This window comes from Leptonotus elevatus, chromosome 2 (genome assembly GCF_054856555.1).
Source record: "Leptonotus elevatus isolate MCC_2025b chromosome 2, RoL_Lele_1.0, whole genome shotgun sequence".
NCBI lineage: Eukaryota > Metazoa > Chordata > Actinopteri > Syngnathiformes > Syngnathidae > Leptonotus > Leptonotus elevatus.
The window spans coordinates 40,464,564-40,490,538 of record NC_141240.1 but is presented as its reverse complement, the minus strand read 5'-3'; the positions used below and the strand labels follow the sequence as shown (position 1 = coordinate 40,490,538).

The 25,975-nt window shown below is 42.6% G+C and overlaps 1 protein-coding gene and 1 long non-coding RNA gene across 3 annotated transcripts; one reads left to right on the top strand and one right to left on the bottom strand.

Moving 5' to 3' along the window:
• Positions 1–87: 87 nt before the first annotated feature.
• On the bottom strand, positions 88–7,370 carry LOC147180036 (uncharacterized). The gene is made up of 3 exons (XR_015094073.1): positions 7,265–7,370; positions 3,886–3,957; positions 88–181 (listed from the first exon to the last, which is right to left on the bottom strand). It is a non-coding gene; the product is annotated as an uncharacterized LOC147180036 (long non-coding RNA).
• Positions 325–25,363, top strand: LOC147180035 (proline-rich transmembrane protein 3). 2 transcript variants are annotated; one of them, XM_086068635.1, is made up of 4 exons: positions 325–515; positions 13,032–13,764; positions 16,016–16,330; positions 19,582–25,363. In XM_086068635.1, the coding sequence occupies exons 2-4, from the start codon at positions 13,086–13,088 to the stop codon at positions 21,552–21,554; spliced, it is 2,967 nt and encodes a 988-aa protein (XP_085924761.1). In that variant the 5' UTR covers positions 325–515; positions 13,032–13,085; the 3' UTR covers positions 21,555–25,363. The 2 variants fall into 2 exon arrangements, with proteins under 2 accessions (XP_085924761.1, XP_085924762.1); XM_086068636.1 differs by lacking the exon at positions 325–515 and adding an exon at positions 10,969–11,087.
• Positions 25,364–25,975: the final 612 nt, after the last annotated feature.

The following is a 25,975-nucleotide window of genomic DNA, read 5'->3' as shown; positions in this document are numbered from 1 at the left end:
ACGAGTTGGGTCACGGAACGAATTAAATTCGTAAGTCAAAGTAACACTGAGTGTGTGTCGTCACGATGCACTTTACCAGCTCACGGCGCGCGTGCGTGGTTGGCAAGGTTGCGTAATGTGCTGCTGCGGGTTCCATGGTGAGCAATCGCCTTCTCCCGCTGGGGGGCTGCGGGGCGTGCTTCTACGAGAGGGGGGTGGACAATAGAGAGTTGGACATATGGAGAGAGATGCAGCGGTCGCTCGCTCTGCGTGAGGGGGGCAGGAGGGGGGGGCAGGAGCGGGTGGGGGCGTCTCCCTCCCTCCCTCCCTCACTCACTCTCTCTCTCTCTCCCTCTCACCCCAGTCCTCCTCATGAGCTCACGGTCGAGCCGGTTGGTCGCAGCAGCGCAGAGCCAAGCATTTAACGCGCCTCTTCGTCTTCCTCCAGTAATCATCAGCGGACTATATGGACCCTTTTCCTGCAGCCAGCACCTCCTAAGCGGTGTCGTGCCGCAGAGGAGCCGCACCACCGGCAGGTACGTCAAATATCTCTTTGCGGAGAATCTGCGGCGCGGCGTCACTTTTGCGCAGTGACGCGATGTGACGAATCGTACGTCGTGCGCATAAATAACTACTGGAGTTCATTTCTGACTACTGTACTCACCGCAACATTTGACCAATTGCTCTTCTGAGTGAGTTCCTATTTTTGCAATTGTGTGTATTTTTTTAGTAAGTGGTGGCATGGAAGAAGTAGGGGGGCTTCCATGAATTGTAATAATATCAAATAATATTTTAGTGAAAGCCAATTCAATTTATTTTTTTTCCCCCCAGGTGTTGATTAAAGATAGATTAATATTAGGGATATGCAATGGACCACATTTCCTTCATGGCAATGGGGGAAATTTAAGTTTAAATGAATTATTATTTTTATTTAACACAGTGGCAAAAGCAAAACATTCATGGGTAAACGTAGAAAATATTTTTAATTTTATTTAATGTAATCTCTCTCTCTCTCTCGGCTTCACAATATAAATTCATATGGAATTGTATATGTTTTTATCTATCCAATATCTAGGGCCATTACTAACACTATATAACTTAACTCATTCACTGCCATTGACGGCTATAGACGTCATAAATTCATTTGAACTATTTCTATTAGTTTAACATTTTTTCCCACTTTTGTTAACAAGAGTATGAAAACCTATTTAAAAAAATGGTACATTTAGAGCAGATATAAAATTTGTGATTAATCGTGAGTTAACTAGTGAAGTCATGTGATTAATTACAATTAAAAATATTTAATTGCCTGACGCCCCTAATTTTTAAAATTATTTTCTTTTTAAATAAAATAAATAAAATAATTGTATTTTTTTTTGTCGTTTTTTAAAAAGAAAAGATTATCAAAAATTAGGGGCATCAGGCAATTACATTTTTTAATCGTAATAATCGCATGACTTCACTAGTTACCTCACGATTAATCACAAATTTTATATCTGTTCTAATACAATAAAAACATTCTACTATTGTTAATAAAAGTGGGGAAAATGTTAAACTAATAGAAATAGTTCAAATGAATTTGACGTCTATAGCCGTCCCTGGCAGTGAATGAGTTAATTAGATAAGAATACATTGAGCCTGCTCATTAAAGAAAAAAAACATTCATTAGCTAATAAAGATGACATCACAATATTCAACACCCATATCACATGTTTTTCCATTATCGTGCAGCCCTAACATATTATGCTACTTGAGACATCAATACCACCTCTGCTGGTTGGAGGCCAGTACTGCAGTCCGTTGCTTCAACTAAGTGCTTAATTCAACACAATTGACAGTCAATTAATCCACTAAATGAGGTTCTCAAACCTTAACTTGGGGTCAAATTAATTTGCATCATTTCATTATTTAAAAAGGCAAGTGCTCATCTCAATACAGCCTATATTTAGATGAGCACTATATTGTCCACAATAAAACTGACACATACCCTTTGGGCCAATCAAAAGCTGTGTCACATTAACGTGACATTCCTGCATGAGCACAGCCTTTCTTTTTATTAATTTTCCATTTCTATTAAGCAGGAATATTTACGTCAAAATGTTCAAAGCTAATAATTCCCCTCGCATTTAGGGTGGGCACATGGCACTGATTGTAATTGCATTATCGGAGAGACATTGGGAAATGTTTTTCTAAAATTTGAGAAAATCTAGTAAATAGAATACATTTGCTATATTACATTTTATTATATATCTGAACGTGTGCATATTGGTGTGCATGCCATTTTGTGTTTGTGGTACACCATGATTACCGGTACAATATCCCCTGCAGTAAGTTTTTGCTTATGTTGTTATGCTATTATACTGCATCAGTTTGAGAAGGGTGTTGTTTTCCAACTTAGTCATGCTGAGGCTTGTTGAAATGCACTTGACTACCAATCCCAGGTCAAACGGGCGGAATATTGGGAAGTGAAACGTAGCACGGCCCACGTGCAGCCAAGAGACTTTGTATAGAGTTTATTCTGAGAGCCCGATAAAATGGAAAATAGACCTTGGGTGGATGTTGTAAAGCAGTTCAAAGAATGTTATTAGTTGAGAGCAATATGAGGTTTGTTTTCATTGTCACATCTTGTCCCAATTCCCCGTTTTAACCATCAGCTTCTTGGGTTTCATTAAAGCGAACGAGAAACCAAATTAGCCCAAATAATAAGCCAGGAAATTGAAACCGCATTACAGCGCAGAGAATAGAAATAGCCGTCACGCTTAAACGATAGCAACAAGTGGAGCGGTGCAACATTTCTATGGAGGACCAAAACTGCCACAATTAGGAATAAATAAATACAAGTGAAAATAAAAACGGATATAAAAACTATAATTCAAAGTACAAAAATAGATTAAAAAAATAAAATATAAATATAAACATTTTTGGGGGAATTGAATACAAAATAAATAGAATTAAATATCAATAAATAAAATCACTCTGCTCTTACATCTTACATTTATTTATTTCATGCTGCAGACGCTCTGTCAGGACAAAACGTTATTTAAATGAGGGGGCGGTCTTAAGGTTGCACTCCGCCGTTGCAAGCTCCCTTCCTGGACTATTTTGTCCATTGTCACCTGTTGACAGTGGACTAATCGTCCATTGCTGGAGTTCTCCATGGAGTTCGCCGACCCGCTCACTCGACCATTGAAAGGCAGTTTGCAACAGCAGACTCCAACCCTAGACAGGCTTCGGACCGCCCCCTCATTTGAATAACATTTCGTCCTAACATAGCGTCTGCAGCATGAAATAAATAAATGTGAGAGCAGGGTGTATTGATTGATTGATTGATATTTAATTCTATTTATATATTTATTTTAATATATATTTCCACATTATTTTATATTTATTTTTTGAAGCTCGTTTTTATTTGTTTATTTATTTTTTTACTGTTATTTAATTATTTATTTATATGTTGTTGTTTTTATTTCCATTTATATTTAGTTTTTGTATTTAATTTTTGAGTTATATATATTTTTTGTATCCATTTCCCCCCCATTTTTATATATTTTAAATGTTGGCAGTTTTGGTCATTTCCGCACACGAGCGTCAACATAGCGTAGGCTTCACATGCGACACCCGGTCAGGAATATTTGGAGAGGAAACTGGGCCAATGTGCTACTGGACATCAAGCAGAACCCGCCAGACGAACTCAATTCAGAAGAAAAACAACACGCCCTGATCCGCTGGCAGGACAAAAAGGCTTCATCTTTCCTCCAACGCAGCTCAACAAAGATTTACGGTTTGTTTCTACAATCTGCTCATGTATAAATTGGCTTTTGCGTAAAGTGGAGGACAGAAGAGAAGAAGCCTTTGTATTGACTTGCATGTGTGTGTTTTTTTTTTTACTACAATATAATGGCTTACCTTGGAGACTTTTTAAACAAGCAGTGAAGTCCGATATCTTCTGGCAGACTCTCTTTTGCCAGAACTCGCAATCTTAAAAATGTCACAATTGAGAAAAATAAAACATTATTCACGATCAGCATCGCGACATCAAAGCACATTTCCACTTAGCCTTAAACACAATCCGGTGCTTTTAAAAGCCCTGCACGACATTGTCATGTAAATGCATCACAAACGTTTTTAATGGCAAATGTTTGCCCCACAACACTTCACTTAACACCTTTTATTGCATCCAGCTGCAATGCAGTGAGACTTTAGCTCCACTTGAGGACGTGTGACGTGGGCAGCGTCTTTTCCCGACAGTGTTTGGTGGTTGCACATGATTTAGCAGCTGTCTCGCGCGGTCACTTGCGGCGCGTCACTGGGAATGCGGGGCCACTCGTTCAACACCTGTACGTACTCATTCTTATTGCATATGTGGGAATGTGCGGATTTGGGAAGGACTGAGTTAGGGCTTGATGAGAAACATAACAAAAAAGGCAAACGTGTGAATCCGCTTTCTAAGACTAAGGCTAAGTAACTGCGCCTTCGGATACAGATGTGCGCCTGATTTTGTTTTGTTTTTTTACTTGAGAGAATTTTTGTTAGATACGAGCACTGTTCAGTATGGTGGCAGTGAACACGTGATTTGTTTATTTTATTTTTATGAAAATTAAAGTTTTGGCCGAGCACAGCCATAGACGTAGTAGTAGGGAGCAAAAATAGGCTGAATGTCCACATGAACAAAAAAAAAAAGATGCTTGCGATCACGCGTCATGAATAAAATGTACAATTCTGTAAACGAGCGCTCAGGTCCGTGGCAAAAATACACTGAAAGGCAAAACGAAAAAAAAAAAAAGTGCCATCAGCATAACAAAACAAAGAGGCGCCACCATGTGGCGTGGTGCCATACTACGGATTGTTACAAACTCCACTCAATTCACAGCAACCAGTATTTTAGCCAGTTCTCCAAAAAGAGGCTTCAATCTGATTAAAGGGACATTCAGTGATCCCTAGCGCCATCTAGTGGTGTACTAATAATTCATTAATTTAAAAAAAAACTGTTTATGTCAATAGTATGCAAAAAAATATGTTGTTTTGCATAAACTTTTTTTAAAAAATAGTATAATCGTAGGTCTAGGAATCACTATTTCTATTACATGGCTGTAGTCTCACCTTACTAGAACTGCCATGTTTGGCCGACATCTTCCTGCCACGGATACGAATGTAATTGTTGCATCGAGTGTCGGACTTAATAGGTCGACCGCAGCTTACCCTCCACAGCTGGAGCCTGCAGGTGGTCTTCACTACCTCCCGTGATTCGGGCCCGTCGCTTTCTGCTTTGCTCTCACCAGCTTTTACTAGTTTTTTTTTTTTTTACTAGCTCCTCCTGCAAGCCGCTCTTGTTAGCTGTTCCGGCTAATTCCGGCTCGCTCGGTCTTTCGGCGTCACTCACGGTGGTGGTTTGCCAAATGTGGTCTCTCTGTGCCACCGTGGTGTGCGTACTCCTGTGTGCTTCTAATGCTATTCTTTGACCACTAGATGGTGCCAAGGACTACACACTGGGTTTTTAATGCCAATATCATTTGAAGTTTACCGTCAAACCTGGGACCTCGAATATTGTACTTTGTGCCATATCATGTGGAAATGATGTTGGCATGCAAACAAACTCCTGGAATCCTTGAATTAAATGTAAAATAAAGAGAATTACACATAGTATAAGTAATAGCATAAAACAGCTTAATGCTAACACTTATTGGGAAATGCCTTACACGGTATAGTTAATAGGACCTATGTATTGGTGTGGTGGTCTTATAAGACTTTTAGGGCTTGCAGTAACCTCAGTCAAAGTAAACATCATCACTGTACCTGAAAAAGTTAAGAAACTGTACAGTGATTTGCTCTCCAACACACTCATAAATTGTGTTTTCACCTTTTTTAAATTTCAGAGAATTCAATTATAAACACACAACGATCAAAATAAGAGGAAAATAATATTGGTCCGTGACTGGAACGGATTAATTGCACTTCCATTCATTTCGATGGCAAACATTACCTCGGTTTACAAACGTTTCGAGTTACAAATGGGGTCACGCAATGAATGACGTTTGAAACCCGTGGACCCACTGTAGAAGTGTTTTGAGTCACGAGTGTGGTCACAGAATGGCTACTTGTACTTTACTGTCATTGTGGTTCAACTCAACTTATTTCGTTTTTTGGCCACTATAGAGAGGAGCAGTTGATTGTGAGAGAGATGACCATTTGGTGGTGCCGCCACCCCCACCTCGCCCCACCTCTCCCTCGCCACGATGTCTAGTAGACAATGACGTTTTCTGGAAACACATTCTATGGCCATCATCATCATGAGTCAATATTTGCAGGTTATATAGTTTGTGTTTGTGTGTTTGGAGGCGAATCAGAGGCTACTGACCAGCACATCCTCCGTGACATTTGGCCTTTGATCTGAGGGCCTCAACGATGTCACCGGGCTCAGCACTTTAAAGCTGGGCGTCCGTTTGGGCTGGGGATCAAAAGCAACCACAATTGGTTGTGTTTGGAGTCTCCTCCTCTCTTCTTACTGCACGACCTTGCCGGCTGAGGTAGCAGATTCGGCACCTCCCCCAGCCGCGAGAGAGGCGTCTTTAAACGGCTTTGGGCTGTCTTAAAAGCTCAACGGGCAGCTCTGGGGTTAGTTGACTATCAGCACTGCAGTCGATTCAATCATATGTTTATTTATCTAGATTTTAAACCGCGTAACATAAACTGAATTATTAGATGTGTTTTGAGAACCAAATATGTCCCCCCAAATATATATATATATATATATATAGGAGAAGCAGGAGAATATTATGTAGGCAATCTACATGTTATTCCAAGGTGTGGAATTTTTAACGGTCGTACCCGTGACCTCCCCCCAACTACCCCACATACCAAGATAACCGCACATAGCCTCCCTCCCATTTCCCCACCTCTCGCAGTGCATATTCCGCTTCACAGCCTCGTGTGTCCACTTACACAAGGCAGTGCAAACATGTCGTACAGTACGTTGGTGTGTGTGGGGAGAGCGCAGGAATATTTCAACACCAACACAGCCACTTTCATCCAATGTTGCACGCTTTACATTATTTTGATGCTTCATTCAGATTATCACTTTATCCCAACGCCATTTTGATAACACAAGGTGTGTGGAGTCATATTAGGTGCGAGGCACTCTGTGACAGTTAAATTTAGGGTTAGAAATTGTGAAACGGTGCCCACACAAACACGAGTGGATGTGTTCAAATACATGAACAAAGTCAAGCAGGTCAAATTAAAGCATCCAAAAATCAAATTCAACTTGATGAACCACGTGTGATCTCACCTCTAAGGTTCTTTTGGGTGACAATTTTCTTCAGCCAGTCTTTGTTCAGGCTGCTTTGTGCTCTTCAGAGGTGGCAAATCCAGGTCCAGAAAGTAAAAACCTCGCCACAGTTTGACTTTAGCCCTTGGTGCTAGCTAGCTCCCTAGCAGGTAAATGAGCACCATGGGAGCTAGCTAGGAAGCTAGCTAGCTCGCAAGCTAGCACATGAGGCTAAAGCCAATTTGTGGCAACGTTTTTACTTTCTGGATCTGGATTTGCCACCTAAACGAACATCGCTATGCTCAGTTTTGGGTACAGTGTTGGAGGAGGGGTATCGCTAGGACATTTGTTCACTAGTGCATGAAACAATGTTCCTCATGGGATAAAATACCGATTTGCTTCTGTGTGGCTCGTGGAGCGTATGTTGTAGCATTTCCTTTAACTCTTGACACCAAATTACATTATTTGCTGCAAATATCCAAATGATCATTTGCCATCAAGATCACATTCATTTCTATACTACAAATAGAACAGATGTATTTTGTGATATTTGCTGCTAAAAAAAAAAAAATCCCTAACAAAGTGTGTGCCATGAAACTTTCACTAGTCTGGAAGGAAACATTTGGCTGCCAGGCCATCTGGACGCTGGCAAGGAAGGGGCGGAAAAAATCTCCAAAGTCTTCCATGCACACCCCACCTCCTTTTCTGTACAGTTCCATATAAAATAACCAACACCGACTGTTCACGTTAATATATTAGCGCAGAAATGACATTAATACTGTGTTAAGAGATTAGCACCTGTTGTGGTACTTAATACTTAGCTATTCCATATTGTCCGTAAGCATTTCCTGTTCTGGAGAAAGAACATATTGTGCAAGGGAGAGTGACGACATCTCCGCAACATGCACACCCCTCTGCAAGTGAATGAGCAGAATGATGTGTCCTTTGGCCCCCGAGGGGGCTAACATGATAAAAATACTCCGACTGGCTGCACCCATCTGCCTTCTCCCCCCCCCCCCCCCCCCCCCCCACGGACTGCCACAAAGGGAGCTAATGTCCAATTTCCCTCTCTTTGGGGATGAAATGTGTTCCGATTGGAGCTGGTACCGTTTTGTTTCATTTCAACGTGCAGATCCAGACAAAAATTATTCAGGAGGTCCTCGAAGCGTGTCTTTCTCTGAAGCTTTCGAGAGTCGTTCATCTCACTCGTGTACCGTATACACACAGGCTTGTGCATGCTGGAGTGCTTTGGAACAAGACAGCGAAGTGTTTATTAAAAGCCACTCCTCAATGTTGATATTGTTTACGTTTGGCTGTCAGCCCGTGTGTACCTGAATGGAAACTTACCAAAGTGGAAAGTGGGAATGGAACATCTTAGTCTTGTAACAACACACACTGTATAGATAGAAGTCCGCCTAATTATAAATTAATCAGGAGTTAAGGTGGACCCTATTGGGCCTTGTTCAGAACGACGACACCCGAGTGTAAGAATGCTCCTTGGGTAGATTAAGTTTCATGTGAAAAGAACAAAAGAGCCCTGACTTCAACCCCATCAAACAACTGTGGGGTGGACTAGAACATAGATTGAAAAAAATCCCACTGACATAAAATACTGGAAAAAAGTATTCCCAACTTTCCTGTATATTGTCTCCATTTTCACTTCCCATGAGTATATTGGCCAAATACGTTTGTAAAGGACTCAAATAATTAATTGATTAACTCAATTACAGAAAAAGTTCAAGCAAAATCTTTGCTTGGATCATTTTTTCCACACCAACTGACGTTACGGCAGAGCCACGCACCACACTAGAAATAAGTTGCCACAATGGTGGCACAGCTGCCAACTCAAGCTAACCACGTTAGCTCATTTTATATAGTAAGGCTCCGAATAAGCGGTCTCGCATCGCGTTTCGTAGCATTTTGCAAAACTGTGAATGGGTGTTTATGCGCCAAAATGCAGAGCTGCTAACTGTTAGCGATCACTGAAGACTAACTTCAGCGAGTTCGCGTAACTGTACAAAATATATATATATATATATATATTTGTTTTTAATCGTCAGACTGGCCATCGCTACCAGGGGCTTTATTTTTAATTCCGCTCCCTCTGTGCGGAGAGGCGAGGAGGACGGCAGCCCCAATGGGTCCCTCATAACCGATCAGGGAGGAGGGCCCTTCTCGTGCGTGAGCCTATCTTTGCACCCGACTGAAGCGCATACTGACTGCCCTGCCTATCAAGTGTTGATGGTCACGTGTTGTGCATTTCTCCACTACCTATCTTCTTCATCAATGCACGAGCCGCTAACCACACTTTGGGTATGTCAGCTGGCTTGCGACGTTGTTGGGGGGGCGGCCATTTTGCCACTTGCTATTGACTGAAAATGACATCACAGTGCCTAATGCTACGTTCAGACCAACAGTGGCGGAGGCGTTTTTTCCGGCGGCGCTGAATTGAACTTTTGCGTTCAGCCAATCGGTGTCGCGATAGTCCATGTCACCAAAATATGTCACACAGCAGACAAAACACAGGAAGCGGTTGTTTGCAGAACGTGTCGCATAGCAATGGAGGATAGCTTGATCGTCACGGTTTGCAGGCACCCGGAGCTATACGACACGGCGAGCTACGTGTACCGGGACCGGGCCAAAAAGTAGATTTGAGGAAGAAGCGTGGAGGTCGGCTTCTCTGGCTTATCTTGTTAATTGTCGAAATGTGAAGCAAGCTAGCAATGCTACACTAAAGTTAGCACCACCTACCAAAGCGGCAATCCCTCCTCTTCCTCCGTTGCGCCGCTGAGCGAAACAAATTCCATTGAGAGCTCCGCGGGCAAACAACGCGCGAGACCAGCGTAGCGTCGCGATATTTTCTCTTCGGTCTGAACGTAGCATAAGGGCTCAGGTAACGATCAATCATGGCTCACCTGTTTTCTGGGTTTGGTCATGTGACGTTCGCAAGTTGAGCCCTTGGGCACTGTGATGTCATTTTCAATCGATAGCAAGTGGCAAAATGGCCGTCCCCTGAGATGGATAAAAACACAATATTAATCAGAATGTTGTTTTTAGACTAGTGATGCTGCATAGAAAATATTGTACTTTTTTTTTTAAACTCAAATTCCACTTCAAGAACAAAAATCATTTTTTATCTGATTAATCAACTAGATAAAAAAAATTTTTAAAGCATAAATTAGATATCTGCAACCCCGATTTTATATTGTAGTTTCCTAATGGCGCTTTCGTTGTCATTTTATTTTAACCAGCCTGTCCTTTCTGCTCTAAATTTAAACCTTTACTCGTTCTCCTCGTTCGGATCTTCTCCCTCCACTGTCAGCTTCATCTCATCATTCTGCCTTCTCCGCCTTCTTCGCTATTCCATTGCTGCTTCACCCGCCTATCCGCCCTGTCCTGAAAAGCAACTCCACTAAAAGGGCATGTTTCTGCCTCTCCATCTTCACTGGCCCAATGCGTGCAGGAATTATTCAGGTTAAATGGAAGAGAAACGGAAAAGAGGAAAAGGAAGGGAGTTGAACTGGACGCCGGCCAACAAGCCTGAAAGTAGAAGTGACTGAGACGGGAAGCAAAATAAACACAGAGGCTACCGTTATGCGGCATGCGTATATTTCTGCGCTCATGGTCGACTCATTTCACTTATATGCGGCATTTCTCTGCATGGGTGATTGTACCATTGTGAATTTCTGACCACTGGCTGTGGATTTCTCGCTTGGTGACTGTGGTGGGAGCTGTCATTTTTTTATTCCCAAATATGGAATACTCCAAAAAACAACAACCCCTGAAATGATCTCATGAGAGTGAAAGACGCAAGTGAGCCGTCACAGCTGTGAATGAAGCCGAGGTGAGTCATTGGCTATAGAATGAGTCGTCCCGCAGGTCTGCACGCACGCACACACTCTCAAACCCACGCCCACTGGATGCAGTGATTTCTGCTCCTAAAGTTTCACGCTGAAGTCTCAGCACGGTCTTGACTCTGCCCCTTGGGGTGGTTTCTGCCATTGTGAGTCACTGATAGAGGCCAGTGTGAACAAGGAAGGTTTACGTAAGTGCTAAAATGGGCAGAAATGAGTTTTGGGGAAGCGGGCAGGGCAGCTGCTACCTGCTTGGTACTTGAGAATTGTGTAATCCTTGACACTTGAGATGTTACTTTGTGTCAGTGGGCTCTTAACAGAATGTATTTCACTGCCTTGAACACATTTCCTATCCAAATACTTGATGAAATATGCCACACTGACCACTCAGACTACTAATTAGAGATCGACCGATAGCGATTGTTAGTAGTTAAGGACGCCGATATTCATTTTCACTAAAAGGGAAAATATTGGCATCAAAATTTGAAAACATTGAAACTACAGCTCTCAAACATTTATTGAGCAACTTTTGGGATTCGTAAAATATTGGAGTAAAAAAAAAATAATCTTCTTCATCTGTGTTTTAAAAATCTAACAAAAAGTTCAGGAATCTCCTCAGGGGCAGTAGCATGTCTTCAAAATTTACATTAAAAAAAACTTTAAGCAAATAGCTTGCTATTGTTTTCTACAGTAAATAAAGTTTTCCTAAATTTCAAAATATCTCAAGTATTAAAATTTCACTTAGTTTTAATTTCAAACAAAAACAGAAGGTGCAGAGTTCCCAGGGTCAGTCAGCAGAATCTCTGAAAATGTAAATACCTGATAATTAGCTTTTTTAAATTTATTTTATGTATCTATTATCGTCCGCTGAATGCTGAATATCGGCGGCCGTGATCGGTCTATCCCTACTACTAATATATCCTTTATTGCATGTCATCCCATTAACATAAAGAAATAGCATCAATAGATGACGTGAATTAAAAAGCGGTGAACTTTTGTGCCCTTTGTGCAAATTTGGACACTTCTGGAAAAAGGCTGTTTCTATGGAACCAACTGCCTCCTTTTGTGTTTGTTTCTACTTGTTTCTACTTGCTGCGTATTGTGAAAGCATACACTTGACACATCCCTCTATGACTGCTGGTGACGTCCCAGCGGGAGTTTCACTGACCTGACCATGACGTGACCTCTGAGTCAGCTTTTGATTCCGAATTGATTTTTTTTTTTCATACAAACATTTGAAGGGGAGTCAACCTTTAACATTTCTTGACATTAATATGTTATATGTGACCTCAATAGTCTAAACATGACATTCTGATTAGTGTTACAATTGTGGGATATGAGTTATGCAGCAAAATCCAGCCGTTTTTATCCAAACTTAAGGGGGCGGCCATTTTGTCACTTGCTATCGACTGAAGATGACATCACAGCCGTTTCTGAAGCGGAGCTGTGATTGGCCGTCGCTCAGCTTCAGAAAACAGGTGAGCTGTAATTGGTTGTTGCCTAAGCCCCGAGTAACTGTGATGTCATCTTCCGTCGACAGCAAGTGGCAAAATGGCCGCCCCTGAGTTGGATAAAAACGGCTGGATTTTGCTGCTTAACTCATATTCCACTAACGCAATATTAACCAAAATACAGTATTTAGACTCGTGAGGCTGCATAGAACATATTATTGACAAAACAAGAAATTTTTGGGCGATTGACGTCCGTTGTAATTTTGAATTCAATTCCAAGTTAGCGCAGTTAGCGTAGCAGCAATGACATCATCAGTGACTAGTCAATGACTTTAATCACATGTGAGCATTAAAAAATATCTGAACTCAAGCAAACCACTGTACTGCCAAACACTATTGCTGGTATAACAATAACTAATTCTAAATCAATTCTTAGTGGGTTATGAAATGTAGTAATTGTTTGTCCTTTTTCTTCATCAACAGAAACCAAGTGTGACGATGGTGTAACAGCAAGAAGCTCTTCTGACTACTCAGGCCATGGCTTCCGTGCCACTCCTTTTAGTAAGCTTCCTCATCTCCTCCCTCCATCCATCCGACGCCCGGGTCACCATCGGCACATCGCCCTCCTTCTCTCCTCTGGATGTTCCGAAAGACTCTCAAGCCACCAAGCAGACAGATGGAAACTGGTCCTCTTTGCCTCCCGGCGGGCGCAGCGCCGTGCCAGCTAAGGTTACAACGCGGGATCGGCTGACAACAACAAATGCAGCGCAGCAGGAGCCAAGAATGCGCTCGGCCGCCTCGACTACGTCAACTCTTTCTTCTCAGACACGTCGCCGTGGGACAAACACGAATCGGCCGAGCGTTACCGGACCCAAGGTGGACTCAACGAGCCCGCCCCTCAGCGGGACGTTGGAGAAGGAAAACGTTTTGGCATCTGTGCTCAGTTTACCCTCCGGTGATAAACCGGTGACTAGCAGTCTACTTAAAGAGGCAAGTGATTTGCAGGGACTCGGATCAGGTAGTACAACGCTGATGCTTGAAAAGGAGGAATTGCTCGTTCCTGCGCCAACGGCGACTGATAAATTGGCACAGTATCAACCACAAGCACAGACTCAAATAGCTGATGTGCACAATTCATCAGTGGCCACTCAGACGGTGTTGGTACTGACTACACAAACCGTATCACAAACCACATCGCCTGCTGTTGTATTATCAGGTGAGGAACTCGATTCTGTTTAGTCATTTACCGTAATTTCCGGACTATAAGGCACACCTGACTATAAGCCGCGCTAGATACATTTGGGGAAGACTCATGATTGTTGTTGGGTTTAATTAACCTAGAACATTTAATAAACAATATATAAGGAAGGAAGATGAGAGATTTAAATTATTTATACTCGCGAGGAGAACGGAACGTGATTAGTTACAATTTCTTATCCGCTCTGGGTACATTCCGCCGGGCCTCCTCTTTTTTTTTTTTTTTTTACAAAGCGTTCCCTACACAGCCGATGCTGCCCTAAAGGATTTGGGGACGCACATAGCAGCAACGTCACAATCATCCCGGATATTAGTTATTGCGCAGACATTTTTCTTTAGCGCAGAAAATGTTAGTTAAAGTTTACAGTTTAACCGCTAAATGTTCCAGCCGCTATCTTGTTAGGTTTTAGTTCCTGTTTTGCAACTGCAGCTTCTTGCGCTCTGCCCACTTTACAGACAACCCCAACCCACATGTTTCAAACATAGGTCACACTGCAGAATAGTAATTGCAATACTATAAGAGTAAATATGGGATAACTTATGTACATTTATTTGAACAATTCTTCCATGTAAATGCCGCACCCGACTGTAAGCCGCAGGTGTTTTAATGTTACCGCATCAGCATATAAGGGTTCCCGCTACCACAGAGGGGATTGTTTGTGAACGCAAAGTGTCCCATTTATTACCATCTGAGCAACATTTGTGAGGTGCACAAATAATACAGCGCACGTCCTGCAGTCACAGTAGTAGTACAGTACAGGGAGTCCTCGAGTTACGGCGGAGTTCCGTTCCTGCACTGGCGATGTAACCCAAATTTCTGTTTCAAGTTAAAGTCTTTACATCAAAATACTTCATACAGTAATTAAAAAAAAAAAAACATGTGCGTGACCCGGAAGAGCCGGAACCAATATTTAGTGTTTCCTCACGGACATTCGTTGCTAACGGACGGCGCAGCGGAGCTATAAACACGGAAATGTGACGCGCCTGATGGCGAGCCTGCTTTTTATTTTATTTTATTTATTTATTTATTTATTTTTTAAGAGCTCAGTATTGTTCATTCGGTAATTGTACCGATTTGACATGTCATCATCATTGCGCTCCTTTTCTTTTTTTTTTGCTGATGAAAATCCGTTGCTGAAGGTAACAACAACACAACTTTAAATAACTTTAAAATTGCCTGATTACTGTGGGAAATTAACGAAGAAGGAAGTGCTACGGACGAGGCACGGGCGCCGTAAAGTCGAAACGACGTAGGTCGCATATGGCGTAAATCGAGGACTTCCTGTATAACAACAGAACAAAACTTACAGCGCTTGACGAGGCAATAACGTCAAATGGCTAAATGAAATCCGTTTTTAAAAGTGCTTGCCTGTAACACAGCGTTAAGGTGCATTAATAACGCGGCTGTACAACACTACATTACTGTAACAAAAATAACCAGCCTACTATTGCAGAAACGTCCGTCATTACCGCTAATTCTCGTGCCATTGTCCTCTTCTTCAGTGTTGGAAACAAACAGGCCCAGAAAAGCCTCGTCGGCTTCTCTCTCTTCTTTGTTTTCGCTCTCAAAACCAAAAAACTCAGAAAAATTGCCTTTAATTTAAATGCAGCATCATATGCACTCTGTTTCTTTTCCATAATGATGTTCTGTCTCTCCTACTGTATGGGGTATATGCCACGGAGGAGGCGGGACTTCCGACTTCCTGGTTAGCTTTGTTTCCGTTTCCTGTTTGCAACGCGAGGGCCGCGTCCCAGTTCTCGCGGATCCGCCTTTGTGCCCTTCGATTGCGCGTTCTTGTCGACGGGTGTGAGTGTGTCTGTCTCAGTTGTACAAAGCATTTCAGAGAGTTGAGATGCCCTGCGCTCCCGACGATGGGCGGGATCGCGCGGTTGGGGTGCGCAGGGGTGGGGGTGCGAGTGTTGGAACGCGGCCATCAGTGACCGGAAAGGACGCTGATGTGGGAAGTCAGAAGTCCGTGGCATCTACCCCATTTGGGCTCACTTGGTTTGTTTTGCTCTGCCGGACGCTCTTGCACTTTCTTTATGGTGCGCCCCCTCGTGGCCTGGTGGATAAGCCGCACCGTTGTATTAGCCACAGGCCGCAGGGTCGAAAGCAAGTGAAAAATGTAGCGGCCTATAGTCTGGAAATTACAGTACGTTAATATCAGCACTTGAACTTCTCAATTGTGTATTTTTCTGACAATTCTCAGGTGATTCGATACTTCCCAGTGACAGAAAGAATGAGTCCGCGGCTGCAGTGACTTCAAACAGACCCTCCGCCGCCACCACAGTCGCCTCCACTGGAAAACAACCACAGACTCCCAGTCAGCCAGTTACCAATCGAAGCAAGAAGATTTCACTTTCAAAGACCGTTACAGAGAAAGTCGCTGTAACAACCACGGCTAGCATGCTTGCAACTACCGAGTTGAATCAGAAAACGCCAACCGAAGCAACAAAGAAACACAACAAAACTGCACATTTGGAGAGAAACACAACAAGGACAACGTTACAACCGTCACCGACAGGTACTTGAAGAATGCACTCCAATGCAATCAACACAGATTTTCTGCTATTTTCCTACAAATCAGTTTCGAGACAAGGTTATTCTAGTTTTGGAAGTTTCATGAAAACTAGTTCTGATTTCGCTTTGAGTTTTGTTTTGAAAAAAAGTAGTAGTTTCAGTTAGTCTGAGCTTTTTAAAAAGCATTTTCGTTTTTATTTTATTTTGTTAACAAAAATGTTTTTTGAATTGTAGTTTTCATTCGTTTTAGTGAACTAAAATAACCTTGTTTTGTGATGGCCAAGAAGAAAAGCTTCAAAGGATATGAAAAGCAGAGTGAGGTCGACCCAGATGGGAGAAAGTATGCAGGAGGCAGCAGGGTGGGATGCAAGAGAGGGAAATAACTGGAATCCCTGGCAAACAATCATACAAGAGGAAAGGGAGTTCGGGGGGGGGGGGGGGGGGGATGACTATTGGGAATACAGAAGCAATGGGTTGGGTGAATGTGTGGTAAAGGAATAAGCTATAGAAACTCAGAGTTGGTAATGAAAAGCAGATGGACTGAGAACTGAACCAGGGAAAAGGGAAAGTGTGACACATGGGCCGATTGTTAGGGAACAACATGGTAATGGCATTGACTCTACATTAGACATCTTTCAGCATTTTGTATTAGTTCATTGCCACATGTGTGCGTCCGGTACACTACAACGGCGCATGTGGTTCGGGGAAGACTCCAGGGTTGAGGTACGTTAAGCATACCCGGCTGTGCATTGTGGAATGTGTCCAGATCCCACCCCTGTAAAAAAAAAAAATAGTCTGAAGGAAGGAAGTCAAAACAGTATGACATCAACGAAGACGCGTGCAAGTAACAAGAAGAAGCGGTTGGAAGTCAACAATGACTCGTCAGGATGGTCACGTGCTCCAATTAGCCAAATTAAGAAGTTACTGTTCAACGTATTTGTGCGGCCATCCATCAAGATCAAAAAATGAAAAAAATGTCGAGGCTTACATCTCTATAAATTACTCTGTGACATTGCACAGCTGTTGTCTTTTAAATAGTCGTCCGTCAATGGGCGACCCTATTGTGCGTTCCCAGAGCTGGAACAAAAAAAAATGAAGTGGTATGTGTTCAAATATGATTGCGACAGATTAAGACATACTATACTGTATAATCCGGTTGGATGTTGCCGTGTTCTTAGGTACGCTGAAATGCTCTGTGGCATTATGTAACATGTTGACCTTATTAATTACGTAACTAAACTAATTAAGCCTCGCAATTACTACTTTAATGAACATGATGATCGTGTTATGTTAATGAACATTATTATCATAATATCATCATATCTGAGATTATATAGTTGATGTTTTGTCATTGTAGTTATATATGGAATGACTCGACTGTAATATCCCAGTAGTTCCTGCAGTGGCTCAAATTTGTTCTCTCGACCCTGTCAAGTGGTATTATTGGAACCTCGTGTCGGAGGCGTTCACAGTGCTGTGGGTTACATCATGAGGCTCACAATTATACTTTAGAGGTTTGATTAGATTACTTGATTATCTTCCTTTGTAGAAATCATATTTAGTCCTCAGGTGATTAGCTGCATAACAAGTTAGCCGTATAATAGGACTGGATTGGACCAGATGGTCTTCGGTTGTTACACTGATGGTGAACTACACCCCTCTAGTGGCTTCAGCACCACATCTCAGATATTTACTCTTAAGAGTTTTAGGATTTGGATTCCCTACAGCCGTTCGAATACAGCCAGGATGGCTTCTGCTTAGAAGTGTCTGATAGCAACCTGATAATACAACATCAGAGAGATAGCAACAAAGTCAACTTTCATATCCTGAAATAAAGGTGTTGTAAATATAATTTACTTCCTATATATGTATAAGATCATGTCTGGACACCAAATGAGCGTTTGCATATGTGTTTACCATTTAACCACTGAATCCATTCGAATAGGTTACTAATTGTACTTTTGTCGTAAAAACATGTTATAGTAAAAAAAATTAAAAAAAAACGAAAATATTCACTTTTCTGGGAACATATCGAAGTGTACATATGCGGCCGATGTTCTAGCCAACGGTTTTCCTTTTAGATAACTTAAAATAACTTACTTACTTTAACTCCTCGCAATCATCTCCGTACACAACAACAGACAGTTTTACACTTTTGGTGTCATGTTTTGGGTTCTGTTTTCCTTGTGTGTCTCCCTTGGTCTTGTTTAAGTGTGATCCCGCCCTTCCTCGTGTGATCCAATCAGTGCCCTCAGCCACTTGTGTCTTTCCCCAGGTGTGTCTTGTTGTGTCGTTAGTGTCTGTGTATTTAGTCTGCTGTCTCCCCTCTGTCTGGGTCGGTTCATTGTTTTCCCCCATGTCATGCTGCCCGTTTTTGCATTGGTGTTCCCCCATGTTTTGTTTCTCCTTGCAATTTAGATCTCGCTTTTTGTTTTGTAGAAATTAAAATCCCTTTTTTGATTGAACCTCTGCCTCCTCGCCCTGTATTCCCGCATTTGGGTCCTCAAGCTCCCCCATCTTGTCAGAATGACCCGACACAGACAGAGGGGAGACAGCAGACTAAATACACAGACTAACGACACAAAAAAGACACACCTGGGGCAAGACACAAGTGGCTGAGGGCACTGATTGGATCACACGAGGAAGGGCGGGATTACACACTTAACAAGACCAAGGGAGACACACAAGGAAAACAGAACCCAAAACATGACATTTGATAACGTTTTAAAATGTAGCCGTGTTCGTCGCATCAGCTAGCTAGCGCTAAGCTAACCAAGGAGGGTTTCTTCTCTCCGGTCCAGTGTCTAAGTTTGCAAACTCCTTTCGTGCTGGGACGGCGTCATAGGCCAACAGCAAAGTTGTGTTGATACGCTGCCGAGATGGGCTTTATTGAATGATTGCAGTTTTATCCGCTCATTATCTGGCTAAACATTCATATAAAATGCGCAAACACTTGGCGTCGGTGTCACTCTCGAACAGCTTGCGTCACACGATGCTGTACACTGCATACAGACTGTACAGACATATGTCACGTGTGTTGCCACTCTAACATTCCAAAGAATGACACGAGCACACACAACAATATGCTATGATTCATTCTCACTTGAATCAAAAAAATTCGGATTCGGCATTCGTGTTTAACGGCTAATTCGCATCTCAGTTCGAGTCGCCACCAATTCATGCACAGCCCTAGTGCAAGCATATTTTAATTTTCAAATATGTATGTAATGTTCTTTTTTTCCTTATTATTTCCAGCTAAACCGTCATTCCTGACTACCGACGTGGCACCAGTCACCCACACAAGCTTCAGTGATCCGAAGAATTCCTCCATTTTGTTAGCGGATCCTCATCAAGCTTCTAAGTCGTCCCCTTCTCCCAGCGCTGAGTCCTCCCCAAATGGAAGCCTGATCTACTGGGGTGACCTGAGTAGGAATCTGACATTTGCATGGGATCTTCATGTCTACGGATCAGCAAGCCTTTTTTTGCTTTTGTTTGCCGGGTCTGCTCTCGGGCTCATCTTGTCCCCAGGTTCAAACTGTCCTCATCGGGGGGCTCTGGCCCTGGCCAACGCCCTGTTGTTTCTGGTGGGAGGACTTAGGGCATCTCTCTTTCTGATTGATCCCTACGGGACACAGAAAATCCTCCCTCGTTCGGCAGTTGCGGCCATTTACAACTTGCCGCTGCACTTGCTGGTGTGGGCGCAGGCTGCCTTGGCCCTGCTGGCCTTGAGGGTGGCCGGTGTGACTATTTTACCGTCAACGTTGGAGCGTCCTCCGCTGGTGGCCGTGTTGGCTGTGCTGCAGTGCACTCTGCTGCTGGCAGCAGATCTGCTTTCGCCAGCCCTGTCGCCAGTGGTTCCCGTCACCCTGCAGGTTCTCTCCCTGTGCTGGGGTCTGGGTCTCTGTCTGGGATTCCTCTTCTACGTCTTTCCACGAATACGTTGCCCTCCCATTTCGCACCCTGGAGTCGCCGAAGAGGCCAGGAGAAAGGCTTGGACGGGGAGCAGGAGAGAAGGGATGATTCTTGGAAAGGTGCTGGCAGTTTGTGCGGTTGTTGGAGCGCTGTGCTGTGGACTGCATCTTCATGCTACCCTTTGGCTCTATGGACTTCTTGGGGACTGGATGAGCTTCAACTGGGGCTGGTGGCTGGTTCATTTCTGGGCCCGACTTCTGGAGTTGGCCTGGGGATTATGCCTCCTTCTCTTGTCTTCGTGGGTCTTCTGGAGGCCTCAGTGTTGCAGAGGAAGAGACGAGGGGGCAGCAGGAGATGGAAGAACAATGGGAGACATGCCGTCCCCCGGCCATTCTGGAGGCTCCTCTCATAGACACACGTGCTGGTCCAAGATAGTCCAGAGTCTGACGGGGAAACCTTGCAGAAAGTCTGATAGTAACGGTGTTGGAGCGGGAGGTCAAGCAGAGGTGCCCAACAATTGGGCTGGCCAAGAACGTTCCGGAGTCGACATCACAAAGAGTCTCATCAGGAACCACAATCAAGATCAAGCAGCTGCCCAACAACAGTGCGTCAAAGATAGCAACCGAGTTCGTAACCACAGGGGGCGCTCTGCAGAACGCGGCGTGTCCGATGGCTCCGCAGGCTCCCTGCTGAGACTGCAGGCACTCGGACTGACTCCAAAGCGCTCAGTCAGTGGAAGTCTGGAGCCGGTTAATGACACCTCTCTCTCTATGTGCGAGTTTGATCTTCGGCCCCCGTCTCCCATCAACCTCACTCGCAGTATCGATGAAGCTCTGCACCGAGAACACCTTTTCGAAGGGGGCAGCTTGTTTCATCCTTTTAACCAAACTTCGCAATCTCCTTCCCCTGGATCCGGAGTCAGTCCGGGACTCTGGCTGCGTAGGAACAGTGACCCTCAGTTTTCTGAGAGCAGCGAGGCGCTGACGGAGTCCTCCATGCCTCTGGGGGGCAGCATTCTCAGCAGTGTGCCTAGCAGGCAGGTGACTGCTCCACCGACACCGTCCCACCAGGGCCACAGGTGGGCCGGGAATGAGGTGGGAAACGTCCCTTCCTCGGTGTCCTGTCCCGTGTCACTTCACCCCATGAGAACATCAATGGGACATCTGGGGGAGGATGGAGTGGATGACACGCGACCTTTCATCACACCAGACTGCGAGCGGGGGATGGCGACAAGGCCCGTCGGTTCGCGCAGTTACCTGGAAGTCAGCCGACATGACGACTCTGCCAGTGTGAGCAGTGAAATTATTGACTTATGAACCAAATCTTAGACATGAGAATCAGGGGCCTGCACACATTCAATATGACATTCAATTTTCATCAGCGCCATACAATATCCATCCATGCATCCAATTTCCTTAGTGCTTGTTCTCACTCGGCTATCGGCTGACTGCTTGCCAGCCAATCGCAGGGCACATTTTGACAAACAAGCATTCGCAGTGTAATGGGCAATTTAGTCTAACATGAATATAACATGCATGTTTTTACCATGTGTGGTAGAAAACCCACACAAGCACGGGGAGACCAAACAAAGTCCACAATGGAAGGCAGGAACCCAGATTCGAACCCAAACCTCTGACCTGGGAGGCAAACTTGTCGACCAGTAGACCCCCATGATATCAAACTATCAAAGCTAAAAAGCAGTCACATTTTTCCATGATTTAAAAAGTGGAAAATATATACCGTAAAAATCCTGTGAATAACACGCACTCGTGTATAATACGCCACACCCCAAAACCACCTTCAAAAGGCTCTTTTTGTGAGTGAATAACAAAAATGAAGAAAGATTCAAAACATACCAAGTAATTGAAAAACTAGGGTATTTTCCCATACCTATGATCAAAGTCTTTCAAAGTATTTTTGGAAAATCTTGTTCATGCACTGTAAACTCTTTTAGTGATTTTAGTAAGCTATTTTATATTTCTTTACTTTGCTTTGAAATCTCATTAAGTCTGTTTGCAACTACTTTTAAATGTGCTTTTCAGCATTCTCACATTTGCTATTGGAATTTTTATTCTCCACACTTTTTTGCCGTGTAACAACTCCCACATAATATTTCCGATTTACACCGTTCAAATTTCAACAAATTTCACAAATTCACGGATCCCGTAACCCGTATCGTCTGATTCCACATTACTTACAGTATTTGCACAATTTAATGTTAAATATCAATTTTTCCCCATTCGTTTTCAATGGGACCGACATTGAAATGTTCCCACTTTCTACGCCTATTTCCAACCATACGATTGATCATCATAACCAGGTCTCTGATATTGCTCAGCGCCGCAGTTGGTAAAGTGCATTGTCCAGTAAAGGAGGTTGCGAGTTCGAATCCCACCTCGACTGTACATTGAAAATAAATCCATCGCCTTACAGCATTCCCACGCAATTTCTGCAGAAATTCTACTTTTTCTAGTTACAGGATGTGAAGCATACTATGGAGGACCAAAAATGGCAAAATACAAAATAAATAAAAGTGAAAATAAAAAAGGATTAAAAATATATATAATTCAAAATTAAATACAACATATAAATATAAAATGAAAATTAATATGGAAAATGTCATACATTTTTTATATCCGTTTTAATAAAAATAAAAATTATTTTTTTTATTTTGCATTTTTGGTCCTCCATAGCCTTCACTGTGTAATGAAATGTACTATAAATCAGTGATTCTATTCCCCCCAAACCCTAAGATACTGCCTAAGTACTGGTAAATGTCTAAACAATGTGGGACGATACGGGTATCGGTAACTCACGATTCGATACTGTGACGATATGTAACCCACAATAATGATAATATAACGATACACGATATATTCGATATTCAATATATTGTCAGACATTTCCTCAACGGTATATCAAGATATTCCGAATGTGAACATTTCCCGACTATTCTTCTTCACAATAGTGTCTCGACGCCAGTTCTTTGCCACTGCTTCTGTCTACTTTACCACCATTTAGGGATTAGCGCCCCCACAAACAGGACTGGAGAGATTAAGTACTGACGGTGACAGCAAAGGATCACAAAGTCCACGGTTCGGATTGGATCGCGAATTTGAGTCACCGGTTTAATCGTTTTTCGGATCAGGAAAAAAAATTCTGAAACACATTTGCTCATTAAATTAAAAACAATCAACTCAAAATTTGTAATATGGCTGTTTAGGATTTAGGAACACAACTTTGTGCAATTGTAGACATGGTCTATGCATAAAATAACAAGGTATTAATGGCTTAAAGTTGTAAACGGCAATATTTGACATTTTGAGTTAAAGGTGGCAGCAGAGTATAAGAGATCAGCCAGGGCCATGTTGCAACAAGCTTTTTACCCCAGTGTTTTAAACAGATTTGTGAATAATGATGAAACGTAGCTATATTCTAATGCTAATTGCAGCAAAACGGAAACAGATAGAATAATCTTTCCTTTGGTAGGTTCCATGTTTTTATAGCAATAGAACACAATATTCTGTGGGTCAAAATCCAGTAAAACTGGCGGGAGCGAAGGGGGTTGCTTCACTGAAAATGGCTGCTGGGAGTGACACCCAGATTGACTAGCGATTAAATTTGTTATAGTTCCTGGTGAGAATTTATTGTAGATTTGATTTCCAGCAAAACTGTAGTGTCCCGGTTTTTAATTGTGAAAATATGGTCAAACTGTCCAATAGCCTTTGTTTGTGTGTGCATAGCAACAATAGTGATTTATTTCATTTTGTTCATATTGTCCTGGCAATTTTCATTGCAATTTTCCTCTGTCATGTAAAGAAGTGCCATACATGTTTTTTTTGTGTTATTTTTGCTTTGTTATGTGCTTGTAACGGTTGTGTAAACACGCAACATGTTGTTTTGAACATGGTGACTCATCAACTGTTGGGTGTTTCTCAGCTCTTAATGGTAGCGTTTGTTCCCAGCTGCTTTGGAACTGATGACGCAATGAAGTTCACAGTCGCACTTGCTACAACACGCTTACTTGCGCTGAACCGCAGGCGATTATTAGGATTGGGCGACGTCAATGCATTGATTGCATTTTGCAAGGATTAAATGGAAATGTTGCATTTCAACCTGCCACAGGTTTCCTGTCGCGCGCCGAGAAACTTCGCCTGGCTTGGCTTGAATGCAGCATCACTTCAACTTTTCATCAAAGCACTAGACTGAAGTATTTTATTACTCAATATATAAAGCATCTTTCAAATATATTAGATAGAAGCAAAAATGTAAATAATTGTATTTTTATGTTAAATAAAGATATATTTGAAACATAGTCATATTTATCACTGTGAAAGACAATCGAAAGTGTTTTTTGCTGACTGTGCCGTATAGTTGCTGTTTTGATATCTGACTTTCTTGGCTGCGCTAAGGATTGAAATAGTGTTGCGGGTAATTGCAAAGATATTTAGATTCCCTTTGAAAATAATACTATAAGACAGGTATTTTTTATTTAAAAAAAATACTCAAACACATGACATACCATAAAATGATGATAAATGGACTTTATTGTAATATGATAACTACAAGGATGATTTCCGGAAGTGGCCGATGCCTTCGTTCATGTGTCAGATGATGACAAGATGACGTCCAGTTTTTCCAGTGAAGCTTAAGTCGTTGAGTGATTTTTGTCCAATGGCTTTGTGTTGTGGTCGACATTCCAATGCACTTCTAAGATGTTGCTGTCTTGCTGTTCCGTCTTTTTTTCCCTCCCAGACCAAAGTGGAACTTCCAAGTGTGTTCATTGTTGCCCTTTAAACATACGTGCCATAGAAAATGAATCATGTGCCCGCCCGCTGTGTAGTCTCAGTGCACATATCGTCGCTGCTGTGGGAAAACGTCCGTTTATTTATTTCCCAATTTTTACGTTTTTTTGAATGTCTGCATTCAGTTTCATCCCCCCCCCCCCCCCCAAAAAGGACAAAAATGGACACAAGTGTTTTTCACATAGCAGCGACAATAATCCGTATTAGAGTTGTTCATTTGGGTCATTTAACATTTATTTTGTTTCAACATTTGTTGTTTCATTTCGCCCAATTTCATGTCTGGATTCAAATAAAAAATGAAAACATTGAAATGATCATAATTCATGCTTACTGTGTTCACTATTATCACAATATATTGACAATATCAGCATTTCTCTCAAATATTGATCACAAAGCAGTCTAAATCTGTGATAGTTAGCACTTCTCGTTTGCCGAAATAATCCATCCCACCTCACAGGTGTACCATATCAAGATGCTGATTAGACACCATGATTAGTGCACCAGGTGTGCTTTAGACTGCCCACAATAAAAGGCCGTTCTGAAAGCTGCAGTTTTGTTTTCACAGTAGCCTTTTATTGTGGGCAGTTTAAATATTTTGCTCCTTTATTCCCACGTTCAACAAGCGGTGTTGTACTTGAATCACCCGCGATTGTCACTCCTCCTGTGTTCGTCTTTTTCATGTTGTTTTGATACATGCAACGCCATGTTTGTTCTGTAGATTGCAATCAAGTTGATTGACTCTTCTCCTACTTTTTCCGTTAACTCCCCGTGGCTGCGCTACAGCGCCACTCCAGGCTTGGCATATACATTACAGCCGTGAAACGTCCTCAGCGTCTACTTTTGGACACACGCAAGTCTTGAAATGCTTCTGTGTGGACGAGATTTGTTTGAGGAACCAAGCCGGCTTTGCTTCCGTCTGGATTGGACCTGAG

Coding starts and splice junctions, on each gene's coding strand:
- LOC147180035 (XM_086068635.1), top strand. CDS start 13,086: ATGGCTTCCGTGCCACTCCTTTTAGTAAGCTTCCTCATCTCCTCCCTC. Junction 13,765..16,015: donor GCCTGCTGTTGTATTATCAG/GTGAGGAACTCG, acceptor GACAATTCTCAG/GTGATTCGATACTTCCCAGT. Junction 16,331..19,581: donor GTTACAACCGTCACCGACAG/GTACTTGAAGAA, acceptor TATTATTTCCAG/CTAAACCGTCATTCCTGACT.